The sequence below is a fragment of the Podarcis erhardii genome (genome assembly GCF_964252035.2).
Source record: "Podarcis erhardii genome assembly, chromosome: 4".
Taxonomy (NCBI): domain Eukaryota; kingdom Metazoa; phylum Chordata; class Lepidosauria; order Squamata; family Lacertidae; genus Podarcis; species Podarcis erhardii.
Genome location: NC_138508.1, coordinates 10322749 through 10349756, shown reverse-complemented (window position 1 = coordinate 10349756; position 27008 = coordinate 10322749). Strand labels below are relative to the sequence as shown.

At 46.2% G+C, this 27008-nt stretch overlaps 1 protein-coding gene across 2 annotated transcripts in view; it reads right to left on the bottom strand.

Moving 5' to 3' along the window:
- Window positions 1-635: 635 nt before the first annotated feature.
- Window positions 636-27008, bottom strand: part of ACER3 (alkaline ceramidase 3) — a 50853-nt gene continuing 24480 nt past the window's right edge. The window contains exons 4-11 of one of the 2 annotated variants that reach the window (XM_081860746.1): window positions 26202-26254; window positions 22666-22747; window positions 19631-19666; window positions 13484-13542; window positions 11632-11733; window positions 7968-8072; window positions 5662-5707; window positions 636-787 (exon numbers count right to left, since the gene is read on the bottom strand). In XM_081860746.1, the coding sequence (XP_081716872.1) occupies window positions 716-787; window positions 5662-5707; window positions 7968-8072; window positions 11632-11733; window positions 13484-13542; window positions 19631-19666; window positions 22666-22747; window positions 26202-26254 (555 nt within the window). In that variant the 3' untranslated portion in view covers window positions 636-715. Of the gene's footprint in view, window positions 788-5376; window positions 5538-5661; window positions 5708-7967; window positions 8073-11631; window positions 11734-13483; window positions 13543-19630; window positions 19667-22665; window positions 22748-26201; window positions 26255-27008 lie in introns of those variants that run through there. The other variant, XM_081860747.1, reaches the window with a different exon arrangement.

Below are 27008 nucleotides of genomic sequence, written 5' to 3'. Positions count from 1 at the left end.
GGGTGGACAACTGGACTTCTGTCTATGGTGCGAGTATCACCGACTTAACAGCAAATTTCACAAACCTTCTGTACGTGGAAAGACACTCCCCCTATCAAATTAAAATCCCACTGTCTGTAAAGGAAACAGGACATTTCACTCAGTTAAGAGAATAACACCCCTACCCCAGCTCCCTTTATCGTGTGCAAATTGCTAAAGAAACCAGTTTTTGGAAAGCCAGAGTAAAGCCCCGGACTGTTAGGATGTAGCAGCAGACATACAGAGTGCGCCCGAGAACACAGAGACCCCTATAAAGATCAAATAGATGGTCTGTCCGTTCCTGACTGGCTTCAATGATGCTCAGACACGTTAGGTTTTCACCCACAAATGAAAATTCTGGCCAGCCAAACGAAAAGCTCTGTAACCCACCATCAAGAACAGAAAACACGCTTGCTTTCTGTGAGCAGCGCAATCTGCCAGCCCAGCAGCTCCAAAAGTATTGTACACAGAAATCCCACGCCCTCGTTTTGATACCTCAAGCACAGAAAAACCTCTAATCGTGGCTTCTGTAGATAGGCTGGCTCTTGTTTCTACAGATTCTCTGCAGCTCCAGAGGGAAGGGAAGGGGGAAATTCCTTTGCAAGAACGTTCAACACGCCAGTCCAAGTGGTTTATTGTAGACTCTCCTGATGCATCTGGGGTAAGTCGTCTCTTCAGCGTTGGTCAAATGTCCTCGTCATTGCTTCTTTGCAGATTCTTGCTTATTGGTCGATTCTACTAAGAGAACAGGCCAAATCCCAAAGAGAAACTATTGAAAGGAAGGGAGAAAAGGGGTTCTTAAGACTGCTGGGCCGAAACATAGAAACACAACACACATACCTCCCTGGAGATTGCCAACTGATCAGACAAAACGTTCCGGTTTTTGCTCCTGTCCATTTAAAAGCAGCTTGATCTGTGTAGAGGCCAGTGGGTTTTCATAGCACGCAAGAAAGGAGATTGTCACTTGCTAATGTCCACAGACCAAGCTGCTGTTAAGGGGAATGAACATGATTGGTAAATAGTAATTCCAGTTTACGCAGTGCTTATACACAAGAGCATCTGGGTGACTCTCTCTTCTGAGAAACGTTTATTTGTTTAATAGGCAAAAAAAGATGAAGAGCTGTCATACTGTACATGTCTGATACTCTGATACTGAGTCGAACCCTTGGTCCATTTAGCTCAGTATAGTCAACACTGACAGCAGCTCTCCAGGGTCCCAGGCTTCAGGAAGCCTTTCCCAAGCCCGCAAGACTGAACCTGGGACCTTTTGAATGTATACGCACAAGGCAGATGCTCTCCCACTGAGCCATGGCGTCTCCTGGACTCAGTGCACAAGCAACCAGGAATTTTAGCTGGCTTGGGAAAGATGTTAACCTTCACGTTACAAGAGGCAATTCACATGGCCTGGAGATAGGCACAAGAGCAGCCGTTATGTGCAGAGAAGCGTTCTCACTGCTGCAATCCTGGGATCCTGAACACTAGCACTGCGGCACTGGGAGAAAGCCATTGGGGGACCTCTTGTCATCAGAACTAAGGCACCTTTGTGAAGGCAAGAGGGGAGACTGGCCTGGCCCCAAGCCTTCAACCCGAGGAGTGCAGTTGCTGAAGGAAGTTTGCCTCCCTGCCAGAAACTGAACACTCTGCTCCAACTGCCCCCGGGACTGCAGAAGGTGGCACCCTGTGGCCCCATTTGCCAGCTAGGGATGCATGGGCTCCTGGGTTTTTAATATTAATGCAGGCACCTCCATGACACTGCTTTCAATGCCTACAAAGAACGGTTTCGGTTAGGCAACCATACCCAGACACGTAATTTTAATTTGTACGTCTGCTTTTCACACTGTTGATTTTCTCTGCATTTTGATGATGTTATTCCTGCACTGCAGGGGGTTGGACTGCATGACCGTTGGGTCCCTTCCAACTCTATGCTTCTTTGTCTGCCGCTTTTAAAGTCTGTTTTTAATTCCTACGTTCGCCCAGCGTTTTATACCGTCTTATGCTTTCTTTAAGAGTACCTGCTATACAAATCTTGTTAAGAAAATCAATATATACATGAAAGGTAGTGCGGTTATTTGATCAAAAGGCACCTTCAAAAAATGACATTTACTTTATTATATTTCCATTTTTACGCATTTCACAAGGCCAGAGCGGGTTACAACATCAAAGGTAATACAAGGCAACAGCAACAACGGTCATCAGCCATCTAGATGCAAACCGGTTAAATCGCTAAACAGAAAATTCCTTAACAGCCTAAACAAAACAGAAAAGCGAGAAAGCAAGACAATCCTTTATCTCCTCCCAGTGACACAAAGCTTTAAAATGCTGTAGTGCTGCATGCTGGAGACGCTGCCCCGCTCCCCTTGACCCCTCCGTCTGTCCAAGCAAATGACTTGGCAAGGACTTCCAAAGCTTAGGTCCTCCTTCCTCTGTTTGCCCTAGAAAGCACTGAGCGTTCTGCGAAAGTGAAGCAAGCTCTTAGCAGCTGGGCTGTCTCATGGAAGCTTTTCCAACTGTGGCACTGGGCAAACCTATTTTAAAGTAGGTTCCCGCTTGGATGGCTGCCTAATGTGCGAGTTCAGTGCTGCATTTGAAGTGGAAGATTTTCAAGACAATTAGGCGTGTCCCAGCAATAGGGACGGGAGAAAGCGACTACCACCCCACTGAGACTTAGCAATATTATCGCCCGGAGTGTGTCCTTGTTGCCTCCACCCACGAAAAAAGGGTGCAAGCTGTTTCATTACTCTTGTGGGATACGTCGTTCTGGTGGTTCAGAACAATGTTTCAGAACAATGTTCAAAACAGCCATGTTCTGATGGGTTTTTTAAAGAGACTTGCTCCTTAGGCCCCAAGAGAAACCCTCAAGGCAAGCGAGGCGTCCAATCTTGTATACAAGTTTGGATCCAAAAGCTGACAGAATATGCCGAATTAGACGGTCTATCGGAAAAAATAAAGAATAAATCAAAACAGGAATTTGTCTCAAAATGGGAGGTTTTCAAAGAATATTTGAAACATAGTAGTTTAAATTCTGTTGCAGCATTTGAGGAACTTCAGTAACAAGTTCCAAGGTAGATTTAAGAAATTAGATATATTAAGAAAAAGTTTAATTATGATAAAAGTGTGTATTGGCAATAAGTAATATGAAATCGAAATATGGAATAGACGGGAGGTTGGGTCTTTAGCCTTAAGACCAATTTATGTTTTATTGTTTGTTAAGAAAATTATGTGTCTTTGGTTATTCCTGTGTGTAATTTGGTATTTGTGTTTTTTCTTTCTTTCTTTCTTGCTGTATCAATAAATAAATAAAAAAGGCAAGCAAGGCGTCAAGTTAATCGTATGAATGCAAGCAACATGCTTGGGTTTTGTTTTTTTATGTAAATAGGAAGCAAGAGCAGTGTAGGGGTTGTTGTTTAACATTCTCTCCCCCCCCCCCAACAAAATTAAATCTCTGAAACTGGAACTTTTGTTTCAAGGGAAGCCAATGTGCTGCTGCCCAGTGGAGGCACTGAAATGCAAGCAGCAGCTTCTGAGAGACCTCAGAATCACTTACACCATGGTAAATTTGAGATGCTCTTGGACTCCCGATGCCCATCAGCCGTTGCTAATGGCTCCGGCGAACAGAACCAAGGGAGCTGGGAGTCCCACATCTAGAGAGCCTACATCTGGTTTAGAGTTTGGGATAAATGCACACATGCAAAAAAAGAGATGCTATTCAAGTGATTGTGTATTGATTAGTTACGCTTACAGTGGTGCCTTGCAAGACGAAATTAATCCGTTCCGTGAGGCTCTTCGTATAGCGGTTTTTTCGTCTTGCGAAGCAAGCCCATTGACAGCTTAGCGGATTAGCGCTATTAGCGGTTTAGCGGCTTTTAGCGGATCAGCTGTTAAGTGGCTTATCAGCGGATCAGCTGATAAGTGGCTTAGGGCTTAGGAAAAGGGGGGGGGGAAGGGAAAAAACCCCGCAGGAACTCGCAAGACATTTTCGTCTTGCGAAGCAAGCCCATAGGGAAATTCGTTTTGCGAAGCGCCTCCAAAACGGAAAACCCTTTCATCTAGCGGGTTTTCCGTCTTGCGAGGCACCACTGTACTAAGAAAATGAATCGTTCTGAAGTCAAAGATTGCTCCTTGTTCTATGCTGACAGACGCATCTAACAGCGGAGTGATCTACCCTGGAAGAGGCACGCTCTCTTGTGAAGGGGGAGCAGGGAGGGTGCTCTCTGCAAAACGGCCAGCTGCCACTGAAGGATTTGCAAGACGTTAAGGTGAATTTTAAAAGCAGTTCAAATCGACGAGGGATACATGTTTTTAAACTGATCCAAAAGTTTTGAAACTATGTTCTTGTTGATTTGTCAATGAAAACTTTGCTTTGTTTACTCAGAGGGGGAAAACAAGCACCGTATCAAAAACCCAGGGGTGTAGGAAATGCTGCGGGAACAAAGGAGGCAGTCTTAAAACAGATCATTTATCCATCCAGCCCGGTATTGTTTACCCTGGTGGTTCTGAAAATCCCCCTCTATGGACCACTGGAAAGTTGCTGGTCTTGGCAGATCATTTAATTATTATTATTTTGCGCCTGTTGTCGCACGCTGCATTTTTTATTGATTCTTTTATCTCCTATACTGTATTTTACTGTATGACCATCTGAATTACACAGAACTCAAACTGTATGCATTCTTTACTGACTCATTTTGGTCTGCCTGAACGAAGCCTGTGGTCCACAGACCACAGTTTGGGAAGTCCAGTGGCTGGCAAAAGAATTCCAGGGCTATCAAAAAATTCCCAGGTTCAAAGAAAAAGAGGGAGAGAGAGAGGACTCCTTTCCTAATCCTGCTAACAAGAGAGGTATGTCAGGGACTGGCAACCTTCTGCATGCGCTCCACCACTGAGCTATGGGTCCTTGTCTACACATGTGAAGACGGGGAAACTTAAGAGCCTTGCTGGAGCAATTCAAAAGAACATTTTGGTCCTGAATGCCGCCTCTCAGCCCAAAGGAGGAACATCACAACATTACAGAATCTTACTTCAAAGAAAGCACGCTGTCGCAACCTGCCAGGCTGCAAGATCAATTGTACCTCAACACCTGCACCTTCCTTCTATGCAATTTGGTTGCGTCCATTAATCCAAAATTCCTGCAGAACTGCTTCAGCTACGATTGCTTAAAATGCCTCCAGACCCCGAAGTGGTTTTGCTGGCGCTACCTCGATCGCCTGGTCAATGAATCGCATTTAGAAGATGCAATAAATCTCCTTACAGCTGCAGGCTAACTGGAAAACGCTTATGGATCCCTTCGTTTCTCAAGAGGTCCCTTCCAGATGTGGACCATTGTGCTGGTGACAAAATTAACTCACTACAAAAGGACTCAAGCAGGTTTTAAAACTCAATAAAATTTATTGGTGGGGGCGGAATGACAGTGGTTCATTATGTTTTTGAATAATATAGCTCAGGATGCGTGTGCCCTTTTCTCTTCTTTCTCAATGTTAAATTGACACTGCAGATTTTATGTATGCCGTATCTTTTGTTTTTCCCTACAGTGAAAAGCAAATCAAAAAAGGGAAAAAAATAATAATCCATCACTACCAATCTCAAATGCTTCTGTCCTAACAAGCCCCGTCACCTGCACAAGCTGTAAATTACTGTAGAATTCCTTACCTTGACCTTTGGCCTGTACTTCAGGTAAAGTGTCCTTGAATATAAGCTAAAGAGGAGAGGTGAGTGGAGAGAAGGAAATGAAGATTAAAACAAGCACTTGGGTACATCTGCTTAGGTGAGACGACAGAACACGGCCCCAACTCAACTGAACACTGGAGCTGCTGGGCAGCTCAGTCGGCAGAGCACAAGACTCTTAAATCTCAGGGTTGGGAGTTCGAGACCCACGCTGGGCAAAAGATTCCTGCATTCCAGGGGGTTGGACTAGATGACCCTCGGGGTAACCTTCCAACTCTACAAAGGCAAAAGCAGCCAGCTTCCTGTTTTGAGTACCTGGGACTGTGAGAGAACCTGGCAGGGAACCATGGAGGTCAACTGGGCCAGCATCTGATGGGACAGGGAAGCCCACCACTGAGCGGAGCTTCTGATTTAAGGTGCTGGTTTTGATCTTTAAAGCCCTTCACAGCCTAGGACCCTCGTACCTACGGGACCGCCTCTCCTGATATGCCCCACAGAGGACCTTAAGGTCCATAAATAGCAACACCCTAGAGGTCCCTAAGGAAGCCAGATTAGCCTCAACCAGGGCAGGGCCTTTTCAACTCTGGCTCTGGCCTGGTGGAACGCTCTGTCTCATGAGACCAGGGCCCTGCGGGATCTGATTTCTTTCCGCAGGGCCTGTAAGACAGAGTTGTTCCGCCTGGCCTTTGGCGTGGAATCTATTTGATTCCCTACCCCTCTTTCTTTCTTTTTTCCTTTCTCCTTCTGTGATGGAACTCCTGTTTGGGGACTTCCCTGCCTTTTTTTCTAGCCCACGTAGGACCAGTCTAGATAGTTGGCCTTGGTGAAGACTTGACGTTTTTATCCCCAATAAAGTTTTTGATTTGAGTTTTCACTGAAATGAAACTGCATTTTAATGTTTTTATGTTGTATTTTAATCTTGTTTATTAAGCTGCATTTCAATCAATTGTTTTTATATTTGGTGTTAGCCGCCCTGAGCCCGGTCTTGGCTGGGGAGGGCGGGGTATAAATAAAATTTATTATTATTAATTATTATTATTATTATTGCTGAAGCTGGGACTCTTGTGCAGCGATACTGAGGTGAGGGATCACAAGAGGAGCCTGGTGCTGCTAGATCAGACCAAAGGCCCACCCTGTCTAGCATGCTACTCTTCCGGTAGGCCAACCACAAGTCTATGAGAAGCCAACATGCAGGGCCTGAGTGCAACTACCTTCTCCCAGCTTGCAATTCCCAGCAGCTGGTATTCAGAGCTAAGATGGAGAGGGCAGGTGGGCAAAGCTATAACCAGAGCCAGCGACAGGCATCTTGCCTCCCAAGGCAATTGTCTCCTCTGCCCCCACGAGTCCAGCTGTATAGTCAAATTATTGTGGCACCTGGATGAGTTAACCCCACAAGTAGGGCTGGGCGATATACCGTCCAAAACCGGTTTGAAGTCCTTAATGCGTCATCGGTTTCATTTTTTGACCTGGCAATCTATCACAAATCATGATGTGCGTGCATGTGTGCTAAGCAAAAATCACAATGCGGGAAAACCATGAAGCCAGCGAATGCCTCTACAGTCATACCTCATGTTACGTCCGCTTCATGTTACGTTCTTTCAGGTTACGTCCCGTGGCGACCCGGAAGTTCCAGAAAGGGTTACTTCAGGGTTTCGCCGCTCGTGCATGCGCAGGAGCGCAAAATGACACCACACACATGCACATAAGCGGCGAATTGCAACCTGCGCGTGTGCAGATGTGCCGCTGCGGGTTGCGCTCTTTTCATGTTGTGAATGGGCCTCCAGAACGGATCCTGTTCGCAACCAGAGGGTACCACTATACATAGCTCCACCCTTATTGCAGACATTGTGATATATCAGTATATCGCGATGTTTAGCTGGTGATATACCAAGAAGTTGAAAACCAGATATTGCCCAGCCCTGCCCTACCCACAAGTGAAAAATAAAATAAGAATAAATTGCTATTTATTCTGTTGTGCTTTCAGAAGAGTCCCATGTCAGCTGCCTGAGGCGGCTGCCCCACTCTACCTAATGACAGGGCCGGCGCTGCACCAGTTGCTGCCGTTCCTCCGTGCCAACCCCCTTGCTGCCTGTCACCCACTGCTGCTCCTCTCCAATGCATACAGCCCCGGACGCAGCTCCTAATATTACTAACATAACTTTTTACCAAGAAAGCAGTCACGCTTCTTAACCTTCTGGAAGGAAAGGGAATGGTTTACAGCTATGAAGTTGGCAGCACATGGGTCAGGAGTTTCCCCACCCAGAGCCCACAGGAAGGGGAGGCTGTCACACCTGAACAAGATATGAAGGTAGGAGCCGAGGCCTGTTAGAATGTGCCACCAGGCGTGAAACTGCGTCATGACGCTCACAAGCGGAGGTAGCCTCGCCCGCAAACCCCTGTGGAGAGAGAAAAAACAACAGGACAGAGTTATAACCTGGGCCTCTAAGCCGCTCCATTTATATACCTGTCAGACCAGAAATGTCCAGTTTCCTGGATGTCTGCTTTCTAAGAAGATCTGGCGATACTAACTGAACATTTTCTTTGTCTGGCAGCTTGCTGAAACAGTGCTTTCTGTTCTCTTGCAGAGTATATATTGGAGGCCAAGTTTAAAAGGCGACCTTCGTCAAAGCTGCACACTCAAGGAAAACGTGGGCTTGCCTGACACAGGAACCAGTGTCAAAGGTGTTGATAGTCTTTTTGGTGCACCCGGTTTACCTTTCCATGCGCAATGAGGCTTCCTTGCGTCAGCGGAGACAAGAACTGCTTTCTGTAACAGCATGTTCAATTTGACATTAGTGTGAGTTACAGGGCAGTTCATTCCACCCCCGGTGGCTGTGAAAGAGACCGTGGAAAAAGACTTGCCTGACAAAAGCACGTCTCACAGCCCATTTACAGCCCAATGAGGTGGACGTAACATCACTAAAGCAATCTCTCTGGGTGAAGCTCACACAGATTAGATCATAGAATCATAGAACAGAATCATAGAATCATAGAGTTGGAAGAGACCACAAGGGCCATCGAGTCCAACCCCCTGCCAAGCAGGAAACACCATCAGAGCACTCCTGACATATGGTTGTCAAGCCTCTGCTTAAAGACCTGCAAAGAAGGAGACTCCACCACACTCCTTGGCAGCAAATTCCACTGTCAAACAGCTCTTACTGTCAGGAAGTTCTTCCTAATGTTTAGGTGGAATCTTTTTTCTTGTAGTTTGGATCCATTGCTCCGAGTCCGCTTCTCTGGAGCAGCAGAAAACAACCTTTCTCCCTCCTCTGTGTGACATCCTTTTATATAAAACAAATTCCTTCCAGTAGCACCTTAAAGACCAACTAAGTCAGTTCTTGGTATGAGCTTTCGTGTGCATGCACACTTCTTCAGATACACATTCCACCCCCGATACACATTCCATTCCTTTTATATATTTGAACATGGCTATCATATCACCCCTTAACCTCCTCGTCTCCAGGCTAAACATGCCCAGCTCCCTTAGCCATTCCTCACAAGGCATCGTTTCCAGGCCTTTGACCATTTTGGTTGCCCTCCTCTGGACACGTTCCAGTTTGTCAGTGTCCTTCTTGAACTGTGGTGCCCAGAACTGGACACAGTACTCCAGGTGAGGTCTGACCAGAGCAGAATACAGTGGCACTATTACTTCCCTTGATCTAGATGCTATACTCCTATTGATGCAGCCCAGAATTGCATTGGCTTTTTTAGCTGCCGCGTCACACTGTTGGCTCATGTCAAGTTTGTGGTCAACCAAGACTCCTAGATCCTTTTCACATGTACTGCTCTCAAGCCAGGTGTCACCCATCTTGTATTTGTGCCTCTCCTTTTTTTTTGCCCAAGAGCAATACTTTACATTTCTCCCTGTTAAAATTCATCTTGTTTGTTTTGGCCCAGTTCTCTAATCTGTCAAGGTCGTTTTGAAGTGTGATCCTGTCCTCTGGGGTGTTAGCCACCCCTCCCAGTTTGGTGTCATCTGCAAATTTGATCAGGATGCCCTTGAGTCCATCATCCAAGTCGTTGATAAAGATGTTGAATAAGACCGGGCCCAAGACAGAACCCTGTGGCACCCCACTAGATCTTCCATGTAGCTCAGGACTGTCTGATAAAAAGCTGCTCACGTTCAGTCCAACACGGTCTCTAAAGTGCATGCAATTGCTGTAGCAGCAGGATCAAAGACATGCAGTTTTTAGGTAACTTTCAAGTCTCTGCAATTCTCTACCATGGAAGCTAAATGCCACAACTGCAAGGGGACCTTGGTCAAACACAGTTGCCCTCCTAAACCCAGCTTTCCCCCCCAACCTTAGACCTGGGGGTGGGGGGAAAACCATGTTCTCATCACAACCTCCTAACCCAGAATCTTCCAATATTGTTTGTCAACGCTGACTACAGTCTGACTACAGTCTGACAGATGGCACCCTATCGTTCCCCCAACTGTGTGGTCTACCTTCAAACACTACGGTTGCAAGAGTACAGTTCTGGACGCGAATGGCACCGTAATCTAAACCACTGAGCCTCTTGGGCTTGCCGATCAGAAGGTTGGTGGTTCGAATCCCCTCAACGGGGTGAGCTCCTGTTGCTCAGTCCCAGCTCCTGCCAACCTAGCAGTTCAAAAGCACGCCAGTGCAGGCCAAGTTACAGGGAACCAGGCAGAGGGCCTTTTCGGTAGTGGTGCCCGCCTTGTGGAATGCCCTCCCATCAGATGTCAAAGTGATAAACAACTACCTGACATTCAGAAGACATCTGAAGGCAGCCCTGTTCAGGGAAGTTTTTAATATGTGACATTTTAGTGTATTTTTCATCTCTGTTGGAAGCCGCCCAGAGTGGCTGGGGAAACCCAGCCAGATGGGCGGGGTACAAATAATAAATTATTATTATTATTATTATTATTATTATTATTATTATTATTAATAGGTACTGCTGTGGCGGGAGGGTAAATGGTGTTTCCGTGCGCTCCGGTTTGCATCATGGTGTCCTGTCGTGCCAGAAGCGGTTTAGTCCTGCTGGCCACATGACCCAGAAAGCTGTCTTCAGACAAACGCCGGCTCCCTTGGCCTGGAAGCAAGATGAGCGCTGCAACCCCATAGTCACCTTTGACTGGACTTAACTGTCCAGGGGTCCTTTGCCTTTTACAGTCCTGGACAGACGGAGACAGTGAAGCTATGATTTAGGAGCTACAATTTAGAACAGAGTGTACAAGGGTGATGTAACGCCAAGCGGCCCACTGGGCAATTTAGTACTGCATGTTGTATAGGCCCCACTTACGCGGGGGTTACGTTCCGGGGCACCAAGAGGCAAGTCTCATCTGGACAACCCAGGACCTCCAGACACACTGCTCAGGCTTGTGCCCCAGGGAGGTCACTTTGGTGCTGCTAACACAGCGCTTTGACTTCCCCCCCGGAGGCACACTCCATTGTATACCTGAAGGAGCGTCTCCACCCCCATCGTTCTGCCTGGACTCTGAGGTCCAGCTCCAAGGGCCTTCTGGCGGTTCCCTCATTGTGAGAAGCAAAGCTACAGGGAACCAGGCAGAGGGCCTTCTTGGTAGTGGCGCCCGCCCTATGGAACGCCCTCCCATCAGATGTCAAAGAGATAAACAACTACTTGACATTGAGAAGACATCTGATGGCAGCCCTGTTCAGGGAAGTTTTTAATGTGTGACATTTTAGTGCATTTTTGGTCTTTGTTGTTCTTTGTTGGAAGCCGCCCAGAGTGGCTGGGGAAACCCAGCCAGATGGGCAGGGTACAAATAAATTATTATTATTATTATTATTATTGGATCTCAAGACAGACAGTTGCCAACTACAACCATTATTATCGTCGATGATAACAAGGTCTCAGGGCGGGTTACAATATTTCAAAAACAGTATTAAAAATGATGGGGTTTTGGAGTTAAATCCCCCCCAAACTGCAAAGTCAGTGAACGAGAAAAATCGTATGCCGCAGTTCACTTACCTCAGTTTATCGCAGAAAATATTGTCTACGTTCCAAAGGAAAAACCCCAGCAAAAATACTGTCAGGGACGTATAGCCTAGGCCCCTCAGCCACGGGTATACCCTAGAGAGAAGCAAATGAGAGTTTTTTTAATACCTTAAAGCAGTTTTAGCAACATGAGAATATCCCTGCTAGACAAGACCAAAGGCCCATCTAATTCCCATTTTCAATCCCCGGACTCTCTAGGCACGGTGGAAATCTTGGGAGGGCCATCGCCAGTCGTGTTGGCAATGCTGAGAAAGGAAGACCAGCGGTATGACTCAGGCGAAGGGAGCTTCCTGCGCTCTTAGAAGAACGTGAGCAGGACCTGAGAGCAACAGCCCTCTCCCCAATTGCCGCTCTCACCAACTGGTATTTAGAAAATGCACCGCCACCAGCCGTGGAGGTGAAACATAGCTATTGCGGCTAGAAGCCAACGATGCTCTTATCCTCCATGGACTGGCCTAATTCTCTTTTAAATCGATCCAAATTAGTAGCCATTGCAGCTTCTTGTGGGATCAAACTCCACACTTCAACTATGTGAAGAAGCCCTTCCTTTTCGTCTGTCCCAAAACTACCAGTGTTTGGCTCGGTTGGATGTCCCCTGGGTTAAGTACTTAATTCGTTCCGGAGGTCCGTTCTTAACCTGAAACTGTTCTTAACCTGAAGCACCACTTTAGCTAATGGGGCCTTCTGCTGCTGCCGCGCCGCCGGAGCACAATTAGTGTTCTCATCCTGAAGCAAAGTTCTTAACCTGAAGCACTATTTCTGGGTTAGCGGAGTTTGTAACCTGAAGCGTATGTAACCCGAGGTACCACTGTACTAGGACAGGGGTTGGGGGGAGGGGAAAATCTCTCGCTACCCACCTTCTCCAAATTCTGGGTAATTCTGCACACCCCCATCGTGTCCCCTCCTCCACTCGCATTGTCTCAAAACTAAAAACCCACAAATGATGAAGCCTTTCCTCATAGAGGAGCTGCTCAACCCCTGTTTATTCTGACTGTCTGTTTTGGTTTTAGTTAATACTAATAAAAATAATAAATTTTTTCTATACCCCGCCCTCTCCGGCCTCAGGGCAGCTAACACCAGTAAAAGTACAGTAAAATCATAATGGGGGGGGGGACCCAATTTAAAATACAGGTTAAAATACAGGTTAAAATTCAGCCTCATTTTGAAAGTAGCCCATAGATCAAAACCATAAGGGGTGGGAAAACATAAGGGTCAGGCTGAGTCCAAACCAATGGCCAGGCGGAACAGCTCCGTCTTGCAGGCCCTGCAGAAAGATGTCAAGTCCCGCAGGGCCCTGGTCTCTTGTGACAGAGCGTTCCACCAAGTCGGGGCCAGTACTGAAAAGGCCCTGGCCCTAGTTGAGACCAATCTAAGTACCTTGCGACCTGGGACCTCCAAAGTTTTGTCATTTTGGGGCCTTAAGGTCCTCGGTGGGGCATACCAGGAAAGGCGGTCCCGTAGGTACGTGGGTCCTAGGCCGTTAGAGATCATTATGTAGCCAGGTGGACGCCAGCCAGAGTGGGGGCCCTCTCTGCATTTGCAGAGGGACTAGATGATCCCTGGGATCCCTTTCCAACTTCACAATTCTATGATTCTATGAATTAGCCTGCAGTTCTGGACCCCTCCGCAACTCTCCCATGTCCTCGCTGAACAACAAGCCTAGCCTGAAGGCTGCATGCTATTTTTGACTCAGGCTTGTTTGTTGGCTAAAAATGAAAAAAAATGAGAACACTCAAACATAATAAACAAAAAAGCAAAAACCCCCGAAAACTCCCCTCCCACAAATGATCAAGTGCAAGCGTTTTAAAGTTAACCCGTTCCTTACCATAAGACTATATAAACAGATCTCAGTACTAGAACAGCCACCAGCGTTCCATACATAACCTGCACGACAAAGCAGAAGGAAAGAAGGTTTAATTTTCTCTGGGCCTCTCTTAAAAAATATATATATATATATATATATATATATATATATATATATATATATTTGCTTTCGTAGATTTTCACGGGTACAGGAATGCAGGTTTTGGTGTCCTCGGGTGTCTTCCCGTGTAAAAGTTGGGGTGTCTAGGCGACGTTTCGACGAGGTCTCACTCGTCATCTTCAGGCTGGTGCTTTCGGCTTCTTGTTACTGGAACAGAGCAGGATCTCAGTGTTTGAGTTCCTATAAATACTGTAGAGGGGGTGTGGTGTATAGCCTCCAATGTTCTGGGCAGAGAGGAAGTTCCCAGGCTAGTGTGCCTTTTCTTCTTTTGTTCCTTAATTACTTGAGAGATATCTTGAGTGATTTCTTGAGTGATATCCTGAGTACCACTTAGGTGGGTCATTAGGTGTGGATTAGTTGTTAAAGTCTTTGTGTCTTGACCTCTTGAACTTTGTGAAGAGTTTTCCTGAGAAGATGGCTGTACTGTACTTAGTTGTGCTCTGGCTTGGCTTCGTGTATAGGGGCGAGCTGTGGTTTTGTGGCTTGTGTCAGCCAGATCTGTGTAGGGATTGCAGGGGGGTGCAGCATCCGGAGGTGCCACCATGGATTGGCTACTGGATGGTGTCTGTAATTCATCTGTGGAGAGGGTCTGGGTTTGGGTCTGGTGTGGTTGATTGGTGTTGGCGTTCTGTGTGCCTCTGGATCTGGTGTCAGTTTTTGTGGGGAGGGCTAATTTCCAGATGTCTGGCAAGCGGGATGTGTCGTCACGCTTGTTCATGTTGTGAGGGTGTTTCTCTATCTCGATGGCTTCCATGATTATTCTCTTGTGGTGATGTTCCGTGTTAAAGAGCAATTTGGAATCTGCAAAATTAATTTCGTGTCCTGTTTCTTTCATGTGTTGGAAAAGAGAGGAAGTTTTTTCTTCTTTTTTGACGGCATTCTTGTGTTCTGCGATACGTGCATTTATTCGTCTGTTTGTTTGTCCAATGTACGTGGCTGGGCAGACTTTGCAGGGTATTTCATAGATCCCTTGGTTTTCCAACTGGATTTTATCCTTAGCCTGGGAACTTCCTCTCTGCCCAGAACATTGGAGGCTATACACCACACCCCCTCTACAGTATTTATAGGAACTCAAACACTGAGATCCTGCTCTGTTCCAGTAACAAGAAGCCGAAAGCACCAGCCTGAAGATGACGAGTGAGACCTCGTCGAAACGTCGCCTAGACACCCCAACTTTTACACGGGAAGACACCCGAGGACACCAAAACCTGCATATATATATATATATATATATATATATATATATAAAAGTTTCAAAAAAAGTTACAAGAATAAGAAAAAAAAAAGAAAAAGAAAAAGCAAGAAAATATAAAATACAGAAAAATAAAAACAATTAAAAAAACAAATCAACCTTTCCATGTTTTGTCTTTCATTTACTTGTTTCCCTGACCTCCTCACACCTCCCTTTTTTTGTATTCTAGTTCAATTAGTTATTTCAGCAAATCCTTTCCATTTTTGCTTTTATCTTATCTTTTCTCTGGGTCTCTCCCCTCTGCTGGTAAATTAATAGAATGCTATGCTTCTCTGCATGAAAGGTGTTGCGCTTTGGCAAACATATGCAAGGCTAGCTAAAATTTAGCCTACCATTGCTTTAAGAAAATGCTTGCCCATGAGGGACAAGTCAGATTTACAAGAGGGAAAAAGAAAAACTGAAATAAACTGACTTGGATTCCCCCCAACTGCCTCCCAAGGCCATGTTATTGCAGTTCACGCATATGACAATTTTTGCATTTAAAAGCTCACGTAATATGTTAGTTGGTAGTGTGACCCAATGACTCCTGCGAAATCAATCTTGTTTTCCCCCTTAACACCCCATTTGCCGCTAAAGCTGACACTCAGATTGTCATTCTGCATCTTTGCTTTTGTTAAATTCGGTTTCTGTGCCTCCCACTCTGCGCTGAACAAAAGGGGAACTGTTCCGGGAGGCCTGCAAGCACCGTCTAGGTAGCCAAGATAACCCCACAATTACTGTATTTTTCGCTCTATTGGAAGCACCGGATCATAGGACACACATTTTTTTTCTTGTTCTCCCCCTCTAAAACAAGGTGCGTTCACCCGAAGCCTCCGGAGCACAGCGGGAGTTCCCGCTGGGCCCTAGAGACTTTGGGTTCCTTTCGACCTGCTCTTTGGGGCTGGCGGGGGGGGGAGCGCTGCTTTCCCCCACCACCAGCCCCAAAGACCAGGTCGGGGAACAGCGGGAAGGCGGCGCTCCACCTCCCTGCTGTCCCCCAAGCTTGTGGGGCTGGCGGTGGGGGGAAGCACTGCTTTCTCCACCACCAGCCTCCAAACCAGGTTGGGTTCGGAGGCTGCTATCCGCAAGCCTTCGGAGCGTGGCGAGCACTCCCGCCGTGCTCCGAAGGCTTGTGGATAGCTTCCTGAAGCCTGGAGAGAGAGAGAGGTCAGTGCGCACCGACCCCTCGGGCGCATACACATTTCCCCTTCATTTTTGGAAGGGGAAAAGTGCGTCCTATAGAGCGAAAAATACGGTAATTGGTAGTTGTTGCAATGATGAGCTCATACATATTTGCACTGACTTGCTCTGATCTATGCTAACTGGCTTGCTTTGATGTTGCGTTTATCTGTGCTGGGCTCTTGGGATGCTGGGTTCTTGGCCCAGAGAGGTGAGCTGTCTATAAACCTTGGACGGTTACCACCTACGCCTTCGTGGGTCAGGTGGGTTGATGGGAGGTTCTGGCCAGACTGCCGTACGCTGTCTTGCCTATAAGTATAGTATACAGATTTGCCTGGGTGCGGACAAGCCCTCACAACATCCCGCTGCCGCCGTGTCCTCCCTGCGTCTGCAAAGGCATCAGGTCTCTCCACCTTTCTTTACTAAAGCTCTAGAAGGCAGCCCTGTTTAGGGAAGCTTTCAATATTTGATGAATGATTGTATTTTAATATTTTGATGGAAGCCGCCCAGAGTGGCTGGGGAAACCCAGCCAGATGGGTGGGGTATAAATTTGTTGTTGTTTAGTTGTTTAGTCGTGTCCATCTCTTCGTGACCCCATGGACCAGAGCACGCCAGGCACTCCTGTCTTCCACTGATCTTCTTGCAGTCCTGTCTTCCACTGATCTTCTTGCAGTCCATGGGACTCTCCAGAGTCTCCTCCAGCACCATAATTCAAAAGCATCACTTCTTCGGCGATCAGCCTTCTTTAGGGTCCAACTCTCACTTCCATACATCACTACTGGGAAAACCATAGCTTTAACAATACGGACCTTTGTCGGCAAAGTGATGTCTCTGCTTTTTAAGATGCTGTCTAGGTTTGTCATTGCTCTTCTCCCAAGAAGCAGGCATCTTTTAATTTCGTGACTGCTGTCTCCATAATAAATTATTATTATTATTATTGGATATTATTGACATTTATTATTGGATAGCTCAGTTGGTAGAGCATGAGACACTTAATCTCAGGGTCGTGGGTTTGAACCCCATGTTGGGCAAAAGATTCCTGCATTGCAGGGGGTTGGACTAGATGACCGTCAAGGTCCCCTTCCAACTCTACAATTCTTTGATTCTGGCATTTTTGACACCCTTCTTTGGTATTCCTGCATCAAACCACTTGCTCAGGCCCTCCTTTGGACCTGTGATTCTGAACACCATCACAAATATGCCCAGGATTTCTTCCCCAAGCTTCTATCCTCTCCCTCCCTCCACGCCACTTGGTCTGCAGCCGGAGGAAAGTAGGCTTGCAATGGTCATCTGACCTGAAATGCCCTCTCTCCCTTTTATTGATCCAAGTAGCATTATGACTGACCCTGACCCTCAACAATTCACAGGTATACTGCCAATATCTGTAGCTCCCCTCTACAACAATCCCTTTGATGTTTGCGGTGTCAACCTCACTCTTTGCTAGATTTCATTGCTTCCACTGTCTTCCACAGCTGAAAAAACTCTTCTCCTAAAAAATACACTATGTTCCAAAACGTTAAACCAACGTGCAAATTAGCCTGTGCATATCAATTACCAAAAGGGAAGTATCTTGCTGTTGGTTCTCTAATATAGTCAGAACGTATAATCTGCCAGTGTGCTCGCTGTGACATTTATCACATAAAAAAGGATTGTCAAACTAGGAAGAGGAGGGAGAAGAGCCAGCAGGAACTGGTGAGACAGAAGCAAGAGAGCTAATTCTTTCAAAAGACAGGTAACAGATTATATTGTATACTGATCCATTTGGAAGACATGCTGTGGCGACGTACGTTCATATATCTAGTTGCTGCAATTCTAAAATGCAGAAATTATGCATCTAAATACGGGAAATCAAAAATAGCACAGCATAATGAGAGACTCCAGACACACTTGGAACGCAGTCATGTCTGCATGTGTTCTGACAATTAATTGCAGTAAACGAGGAGTGCTTTCTGCTCTCTTGCCAAGGTACGTTATTTATATCATGCTTACAAAGCTTCTGCTATTAAAAACACATCGCCAGAGGGCAGGGTTGAACATTGCTCACAATTAAGCAAATTTCTCAGCCCGACCTGCAGTCTCTAATTCGGCACATCTGAATTATCAGCAGCTTGTCTACACAGGTGTGATTTTACCCAACACAAGTATGTTAACTCCAAAAAGTAGCTCTTAATCCCCCCCCCCAAAAAAACCCAACCCATATCCATTCAGAAATGTTAGACATTTGCTGGGGAAGAGGAGAATAGATGGCTAAGTTCTTTGTCTCTTGCAGCAGAAATAGTAAAGTGTCCCACCTAACTGGCTGCCTGGGCATTTAGAAATTTGATGCAGCCGCCTAGGAAATCTAAATATTTTTCTCTATGCATGTTTACCCAGAAGTAAACTGCACTGTATTCAGTGCAGCCCTCTCCCTAGTCAGGATTGCACCTTCAGTCTGGTACCAAAACCATTCTTCATAGACATCTGTCTACAGGCCTTAAAATGTTGGGAGCTATGTATCTTTCTTGGACCATAAAGAAGGCTGATGCCGAAGAATTGATGCTTTTCAATTGTGGTGTTGGGGGAGACTCTTGAGAGTCCCATGGACTGCAAGAAGATCAAACCTCTCCATTCTGAAGGAAATCAGCCCCGAGTGCTCACTGGAAGGACAGATCCTGAAGCTGAGGCTCCAAGACTTTGGCCACCTCATGAGAAGAGAAGACTCCCTGGAAAAAACCCTGATGTTGGGAACGATGGAGGGCACAAGGAAAAGGGGACGACAGAGGACGAGGTGGTTGGACAGTGTTCTTGAAGCTGCCAGCATGAGTTTGACCAAACTGCGGGAGGCAGTGGAAGACAGGAGTGGAAGCCTGGCGTGCTCTGGTCCATGGGGTCACGAAAAGTCGGACACGACTAAACAACAACAATGTATCTTTCTCCTTCCTCTCTGCAGAACTACCCAAACCCGGTTGCAACAGCAGGTGCAACAAAGTTGGCATGAACAGATGCCTGTGGTGGTACTACACATCAGTGGAAGCTGGCGGGGGGTGGAAGGGAGAGGCTCCAAGCGGTTTGGAGGATGTAAAAGGAAGAGAAGCAACAGAGTGGGATATTTTCTTGATGGGGGTGACTTTCTCCCATAGATTTAGCCACATAATAGGTCTGCTTGCTGTATGCCAATCATCAAATGTTACCCACCCACAGATACGACTAAGTTGGCAGTTGCGCACTACAGAACTTGATTTCTTTGCAAAGGGATGATCAACTAGTGGTCCCTGGGCTGTGATGGATCTGGGAAATCACAGCAGCCCTCTTACGTTCTACTCAGGATGCGGTAAGATGCCTGACTACAGTTTTGAGTGGAAGGAAAAGAAAATGATGCTCCAAGCTTGAGTATTACATCTCTAGTTCTGATCTTGCACCCAGCAGACTTTGCTTTGCAATGCAGGGCCCGAGCATCACTTTAGCATGGCACCTGAGAGAACGGCTTGTGCGGCAAATGATTCGGTGCCAAGAAACACTGATTTCCCACCAGTTGGGCCCGAGAAACGAAGACCGATTGCATCCCCTCTGTTTAAACCGACAAATGAGCAACTGTTTACCTGATGAAACACTGGCTGTTTCCAATTTAGGTATACCTGCAGAAAGGAAACACAAAGAAATATATGCATAAGGCAGCTGTTGCTGGTGTGTACCGCAGGTGACCAATCTGTGGCATGGGAACAGGAGGATGCCCAGGTGTGGTGTGGTGGCACTCCTCGGTCAGACTGTGGCTTTGGCTGGCATTTTAGCCCAATGCTCTCATTCTAAGTGACTACAGTGGTACCTCGGGTTACATACGCTTCAGGTTACATAGGCTTCAGGTTACAGACTCCGGAAACAGTGCTTCAGGTTAAGAACTTTGCTTCAGGATGAGAACAGAAATCGTGCTCCAGCGGAACAGCGGCAGCAGCAGGAGGCCCAATTAGCTAAAGTGTTGCTTCAGGTTAAGAACAGTTTCAGGTTAAGTACGGACCTCCGGAAAGAATTAAGTACTTAACCCGAGGTACCACTGTACTGGGGAAGGGCAAGGAGGTCCCAGGCTACAAATGACCGCAGGGCATACCTGAGACAGCTTGCGGCATGCAAAGGGAGGGTTGCAGGACACAGCAAATGCTTTGTATACGGTCCCTGGCACCTCCAGTTAGAATGCTCTCAGGGACAAGGAAAGACTTCTGTTTGAGCTGCTGCCCTTCAGCACTGGCCAGATAGGCTAGCAGCCTGACTCAGAATAAAGTACAGTGGTGCCCCGCAAGACGAACGCCTCGCAAGACGGAAAGCCCGCTAGACGAAAGGGTTTTCCGTTTTGGAGGTGCTTCGCAAAACGAATTTCCCTATGGGATTCCTTTGCAAGACAAAAGCCCATAGGGAAATCTCCGGGACAGCGGGGAAGCGCAGTGCGTCTTCCCCACTGTCCTCGGACCTCCTCCAAAGGCGGGCGGTGGGGCGGGGAGACCTCCTCCCGCCACCAGCCTTCGGAAGGCTGTCCTGAAGACTTGCGGTGGGAGGAGGGTTTTCCTTCCCACCGCCAACTTTCAGAATGCTGTTCTGAATGTTGGCGGTGGGGAGGAAAAACCCTCCTCCCACCTCAAGCCCTGGGAACAGAGGAGAAGCGCTGCGCGCCTTCCCCTCTGTTCCCGTACCTGTCCTGAAGGCTTGCGGTGGGGAGAAAAGCCCTTCTCTGCACCGCCAGCCTGACAAGCGGTCTCCATAGGAACGCATTAATTGATTTTCAATGCATTCCTATGGGAAACCGTGCTTCGCAAGACGAAAAACTCGCAAGAAGAAAAAACTTGTGGAACGAATTAATTTCGTCTTGCGAGGCACCACTGTAGCTCTGTAGGTTCTACAGTTCTGAACGCATCTATAGCAGCTCTGTGGGAATTCTCTGTTTGCCATGTATACAGTGGTACCTTGGTTCTCAAACGCCTTGGTTCCCAAACCCCGAAAACTGGAAGTAAGTGTTCCGGTTTTTGAATGATTTTCGGAAGCCGAATGGCCCATGCGGCTGTTGGCTATTGTTTCCAGGGCACCTGAACCAATCAGAAGCTGCGTCTTGGTTTACGAACATTTCGGAAGTCAAATGGACTTCCAGAATGGATTAAGTTCGAGGTATTTGCCGCTTCTGTTTTTGGTATTTATTTTGTGTTTTTGAGGTTTTTGGGTTAATTCATTTTTGTTTGACTATGTGGAACCCAGTTCAGCTACTGATTCATGGATTGTGTGACTGTGGAAATGGATAAAAGCCCCCCCAATGCAGGTAAGAAAAAACATTAATTTTAATTTATATCATCTACAATATGGTCTTATTTATTTTATAGTACAGTACATTGATTATTGCTTTCATTTTATTGATCAATAGTCTCATTAGATAGTAAAATTCATGTTAAATAGCTGTTTTAGGGGTGCTTTTTAAAAGTCTGGAATGGATTAATCCATTCTGCATTACTTTCTATGGGAAAGTGCGCCTTGGTTTTGGAAAAAACTTCTGGAATGGATTAAGTTTGAGAACCAAGGTACCACTGTATTCGCCATTGCCTTGTATACCTGAAGGAGCGTCTCCACTCCCATTGTTCAGCCCGGACACTGAGGTCCAGCTCCGAGGGCCTTCTGGCAGTTCCCTCACTGCGAGAGTTGAAGGTACAGGGAACCAGGCAGAGGGCCTTCTCGGTAGTGGCGCCCGCCCTGTGGAACGCCCTCCCACCAGATGTCAATGAGATGAGTAACTATATAACCTTTAGAAACATCTGAAGGCAGCCACTTTCTAGGGAGGCTTTTAAATGTTTCGTTATGTTTTTATAGGTGTTGAAAGCTGCCCAGAATGGCTGGGGCAACCCAGTCAGATGGGTGGGGTACAAATAATAAAATTATTATTATGAATGCAAGCGCTCTGACGCTGAACTACAAAAGGGTGCAGCAAATCGCTCACAAATCAGATTGGCGGCAACTTGTACTGCCTCCCCCCCCCCACTGCTATTTTTCCCAGTGCCAGGAGGAGTGCCCTGTGCCACTCATGGCTGCAGAGCCATCTGCAACTGGGCGCAGGAGAGGGTTATTGTAGTATATTCACAGATGCTATTTGCAAAGGGCAGGGGCAGAGGAGGAGAAGTCTTCTAAAAGTACATTTCCGAGCACAATTCAAAGTGTTGGTGCTGACCTTTAAAGCCCTAAACGGCCTCGGTCCAGTATATCTGAAGGAGCGTCTCCTCCCCCACCGTTCTGCCCGGACACTGAGGTCCAGCTCTGAGGGCCTTCTGGCGGTTCCCTCACTGCGAGAGGCCAAGTTACAGGGAACCAGGCAGAGGGCCTTCTCGGTAGTGGCGCCCGCCCTGTGGAACGCCCTCCCATCAGATGTCAAAGCGATAAACATCTACCTGACATTCAGAAGACATCTGAAGGCAGCCCTGTTCAGGGAAGTTTTTAATATGTGACATTTTAGTGTATCTTTCATCTTTGTTGGAAGCCGCCCAGAGTGGCTGGGGAAACTCAGCCAGATGGGCAGGGTACAAATAATAAATAATAATAATAATAATAATAATAATAATAATAATTATTATTATTATTATTAAAAAAGAAACCACCAAACTGTGCTGCTTACTATGCTGACGCCAATGCTGTAGCCTATTAGTATAAACAGGAGGGGATAATTGATTGTTTTCTTGTACTTGAAACATTCATACCTGAAACAGACACAAAGATGAACAGTGATGAGAGGCAGCAGTGACAAAGGCATTTATTAAAAGGTCTTTTAAGGCTGGTGAACAGGTTGAGTTTCTTTTGCTGGTGACTGGAAAGGGGGAGAAGCTCACCACACTTGCTTGGTGGAACGTGCAAGAACTGGCCAACACCCCAACTTTGGAGTATGTCTCTCCCTCCCTACCTCACCACTAATTTTTAAATACTAACGCAAGGCAGGAGGAAAAATATAGTCCTTTAAAGAAAATGTTTTTCCACGTTGAAGATGAGTTGAAAGATTATGCACTCAGTGCATAATCTGTTCCGGGAAGCAGGGATGGGTTTCTGCGTTTTCAAAAACCTCCCAGACTTGTTTCACGGAACAGTGGGACGAAATAAATGAATGGCCAATGATAGGAGCCAAAGCCTTGTTGGGCAACTGTAAAAAAAGCATTTGTGGCTCTTCCAGACAGCCTGTTGCTTGAGCATTCATTACAATTTCTTTGCACTGAAGTTAGACGTCAGTGCCTTTATTCCACACTTTCTAGGGCATTTCCCTGCCAAATCTGGTCATCACAAAAGTTCTGTTTGTTCGTTCTGTAAGCAGGTTTGTTGCAAAAGAGCGCCAAGTCCACTTTCATGGTGCAACCTTCATCTGCCAGTGCACAACTAAACCCTGCTCGCCAAACAGTGGGAGTCTGGAAGTGGACTGCCTGCCCTCATCCTAAGTTAACTATTTCACGATGTCTAAAAAATAATACATCACCATAAACATAATTCATCATGGGGTGAAGGAAAAACGTTATCGTTTGGAGGAAGACACTGAGGCAGGTTCAGGTGTTCTGAACTTACCTGTGAGAGGAGGCGGGGGAAAAGAACAGCGAGTACAAAATGAAGTGAAGAAAGACATAGCTATTAAGCTGGGCAGGAGTGTTCAGCTGCCTACTGCTGTGAAAATTACATAGCACGGCCAGGTTATAATTGCTCTTTGTGCAGGGTGCACAGCCAAGCAGAAACTTTGCGTAGGTTCTGCAGGCAGCAGGTTTTGCTCCAAGGTGGGGATTTTGTTATAATGTTCTAAGTGATGCTCAGACTCTGCAGGTCTACAGGGCTACCATGAAAGCACAAACGATAGTGCTTTGCAAGATTCAGCACCTGAGAGTCCCAGGGAAAGTGACCAAGATGATCAAGGGTCTGTAAACCGCCGAGGTCCAGCACTGAGGGCCTTCTGGCAGTTTCCTCATTGTGAGAAGCAAAGCTACAGGGAACCAGGCAGAGGGCCTTCTCGGTAGTGGCACCTGCCCTGTGGAACGCCCTCCCATCAGATGTCTAAGCGATAAACAACTACCTGACATTCAGAAGACATCTTAAGGCAGCCCTGTTCAGGGAAGTTTTTAATGTGTGACATTTTAGTGTATTTTTGGTCTCTGTGGAAGCCGCCCACAGAGGTGGGTGGGGTACAAATAAAAAAATATTATAATTATTATTATTATTAACCAAGCCTTATGAGGAATGGTGGAGGGATGTTTTCCCTGATAAAGAAATGACCGGGAGATTTGATAGCCATCTTCAGATACCTAAAGGAACCTGCAATCTTGGCATTCTCAGCACCACACTCTAAACAGCTGTTCAACCGTTATGGCTTCCAGGATTTCATCAGCCGGTGCCTAGTCACTTTCAAGTGCACCGCTGTGAACACAAAGGTTAGAAATTTGTTGCTTTATGAAAAGGGGAAGCAGAGATTTTTGGGGGAAACTGAACTCTGAACCAATGGCGCAGTCTGTAAAACTGCACAAAACACACACACAGTTCTGACTATAATCAGGCTGCATTTGATCCGTAATTGGGCCTCTTGCCAAACTCCTGGAAAACGGCTGCTTTCTTTTCCTTCATACAACTTCCTAGGTCCTGCTGAAAACAAGACTGAAATATCCTAGGTAAAGGTACAGGGACCCCTGACCATTAGGTCCAGTCATGGCTGACTCCGGAGCTCATCTTGCTTTATTGCATGTGGCCAGCATGACTAAGCCGCTTCTGGCAAACCAGAGCAGCGCACGGAAATGCTGTTTACCTTCCCGCCGGAGTGGTACCTATTTATCTACTTGCACTCTGACGTGCTTTCAAACTGCTAGGTTGGCAGGAGCAGGGACTGAGCAACGGGAGCTCACCCCATCGTGGGGATTCAAACCACCAACCTTAAATATCCTAGCTGAGATTATATCCAACTGCTGTGCATTTTCAAGCCTGCATTTACCTCCGCAATGCGGACGGCAAGAGTGCAGTGGAATCAGATCAAAGGTCCATCTAGCCAAGCGAGCTGTTTAGCACAGTGGCCTCTTGGAATCGCTGCTTCTTAGAAGCCCACAACCAGCTGATGAAAGGAACATCCCTCCTATATCAATGGTTCCCTGGCAGTAGGGACTCAAGAGACAGACAACCACATAACCAAGAGGTTTTATGTAACCGTTAGGACTAGCAGACACTATCCTCCACGGGAAGAAGAATCAGCAAAGGAGGCATGCTTGCAACTTGTGCATCCCCAAATATTCTCCCCCTTTCATGGACTATATGGAACTGGCGGAAATGACTGGCAGAATCCGAGACCAAGGAGAAGAGTTGGTGGAAGAAGATTGGAAGAAATTAAAGTTTATTTACAGAAACATTGTAAAATTAAGGAATGTTAGAAGGATGTTGGAATGCAGTTATGTGGTTTTAGCAGAAATGATATAAAGGATTAAGTAAAAATGGATAGTTAATTGGTGAAAGAAGAGAGTGTAAAATTACAGTATGTTAAGATAAATTATTAGGATAAAAACAAAGATGGAAAGGATTTGCTGAAATCTAATTGAACTAGAATACAAAAAAGGGAGGTGTGAGGAGGTCAAGGAAACAAGCAAATGGAAAATAAGTTATGGGAAGGTTTGATTTGTTTTTTTCCTTTTCTTTTTTTCTTAATTGTTTGTATTTTTCTGGGGTTTTTTATTTTTTGCTTGTCTGTATTCATGGTGATGTATTGTCTTGTTTTTTCTTGCTTAGTGTTTTCTTTTGTAATTTTAAAAACTGGAATAAATATTATTTAAAACAAAAACAAAAACAAATATTCTCCCCCTTTCACCTCTGCCAGGTGTGCTTCCAGAAAGGTTTTAAAAGGAGGAGGGACACACAAACACTGCAGGGGAGAATCAGGGAATAGGAAAAGGGCTGCATGCTCCCTGTCCCGTGTCCATGAGTTCTCCTGTAAATGTTGCTGTGGGGGGGGGGGATCCTAAAATTTCCCAGCAGCTATAAAAATAGGTGGTAAAAGGAAATGGCTTGCAGTCTGGCGTGAGCACTGCAAGTTCAGTGCTCTGTGGCCCAGTGGGTCATTTTAACACCTTTTTTTTCCGTGTTAGCAAGATAAAGAATACACCTACAAAGTAGAGGCAATTGGCATTCAGTTTTAGCGAGACAAATACTTACAGGCAGTAGACAAACATGCAACAACTGTAGATCATGGGCAGCTCATCCAACAGCTACAAAAAAATGATGCAGAAAAGCATTTACAATTTAATCCACAGAAGATTCAGGGGAGGAGAAGGAGGTGATCTAGGGTTGCGTTTTTTAATGGCAGCGCTGAGTCAAGTGCGACACACAATGTTTTGTGAAGTGATCAAGGAAGTCAGAGGCAGTCTGGAACGTTATTATCTCTCTGCAAGGGATTGTAAAGGCACCACTAGGTCTAGTAAGAGGCCATGCTCCACGATGGCAGACCAGAGTGGTCAATTAACCAGCAGTTAAGAGGACAGCAAGTGCCAACAGGAGGAAACTGCTATATACAAAGAGATAAATTAATGTACATGCTACAGCCAAGCTGGCTGGCTGGATAAACTCCGACCATCACATCATAATAATAATTTAAAAATACAAGAGCCATTATCAGATGAGATACTAAGCTGTGCAGTGATACAGACTCCCCAGTACAGTGGTGCCTCGCAAGACGAAAATAATCCGTTCCACGAGTCTCTTTGTCTAGCGGTTTTTTCGTCTTGCGAAGCAACCCTATTAGCGGATTAGCGCTATTAGCGGCTTAGCGGCTATTAAAGGCTTAACGGCTTAGCAGCTAAGAGGCTATTAGCGGCTTAGAAAAAGGGGGGGAGCGAAAAAAATCGCAAGACTCGCAAGACGTTTTCGTCTTGCGAAGCAAGCCCATAGGGAAATTCGTCTTGCGAAGCGCATTGAAAAATGGAAAACCCTTTCGTCTAGCGGGTTTTTTGTCTTGCGAGGCAT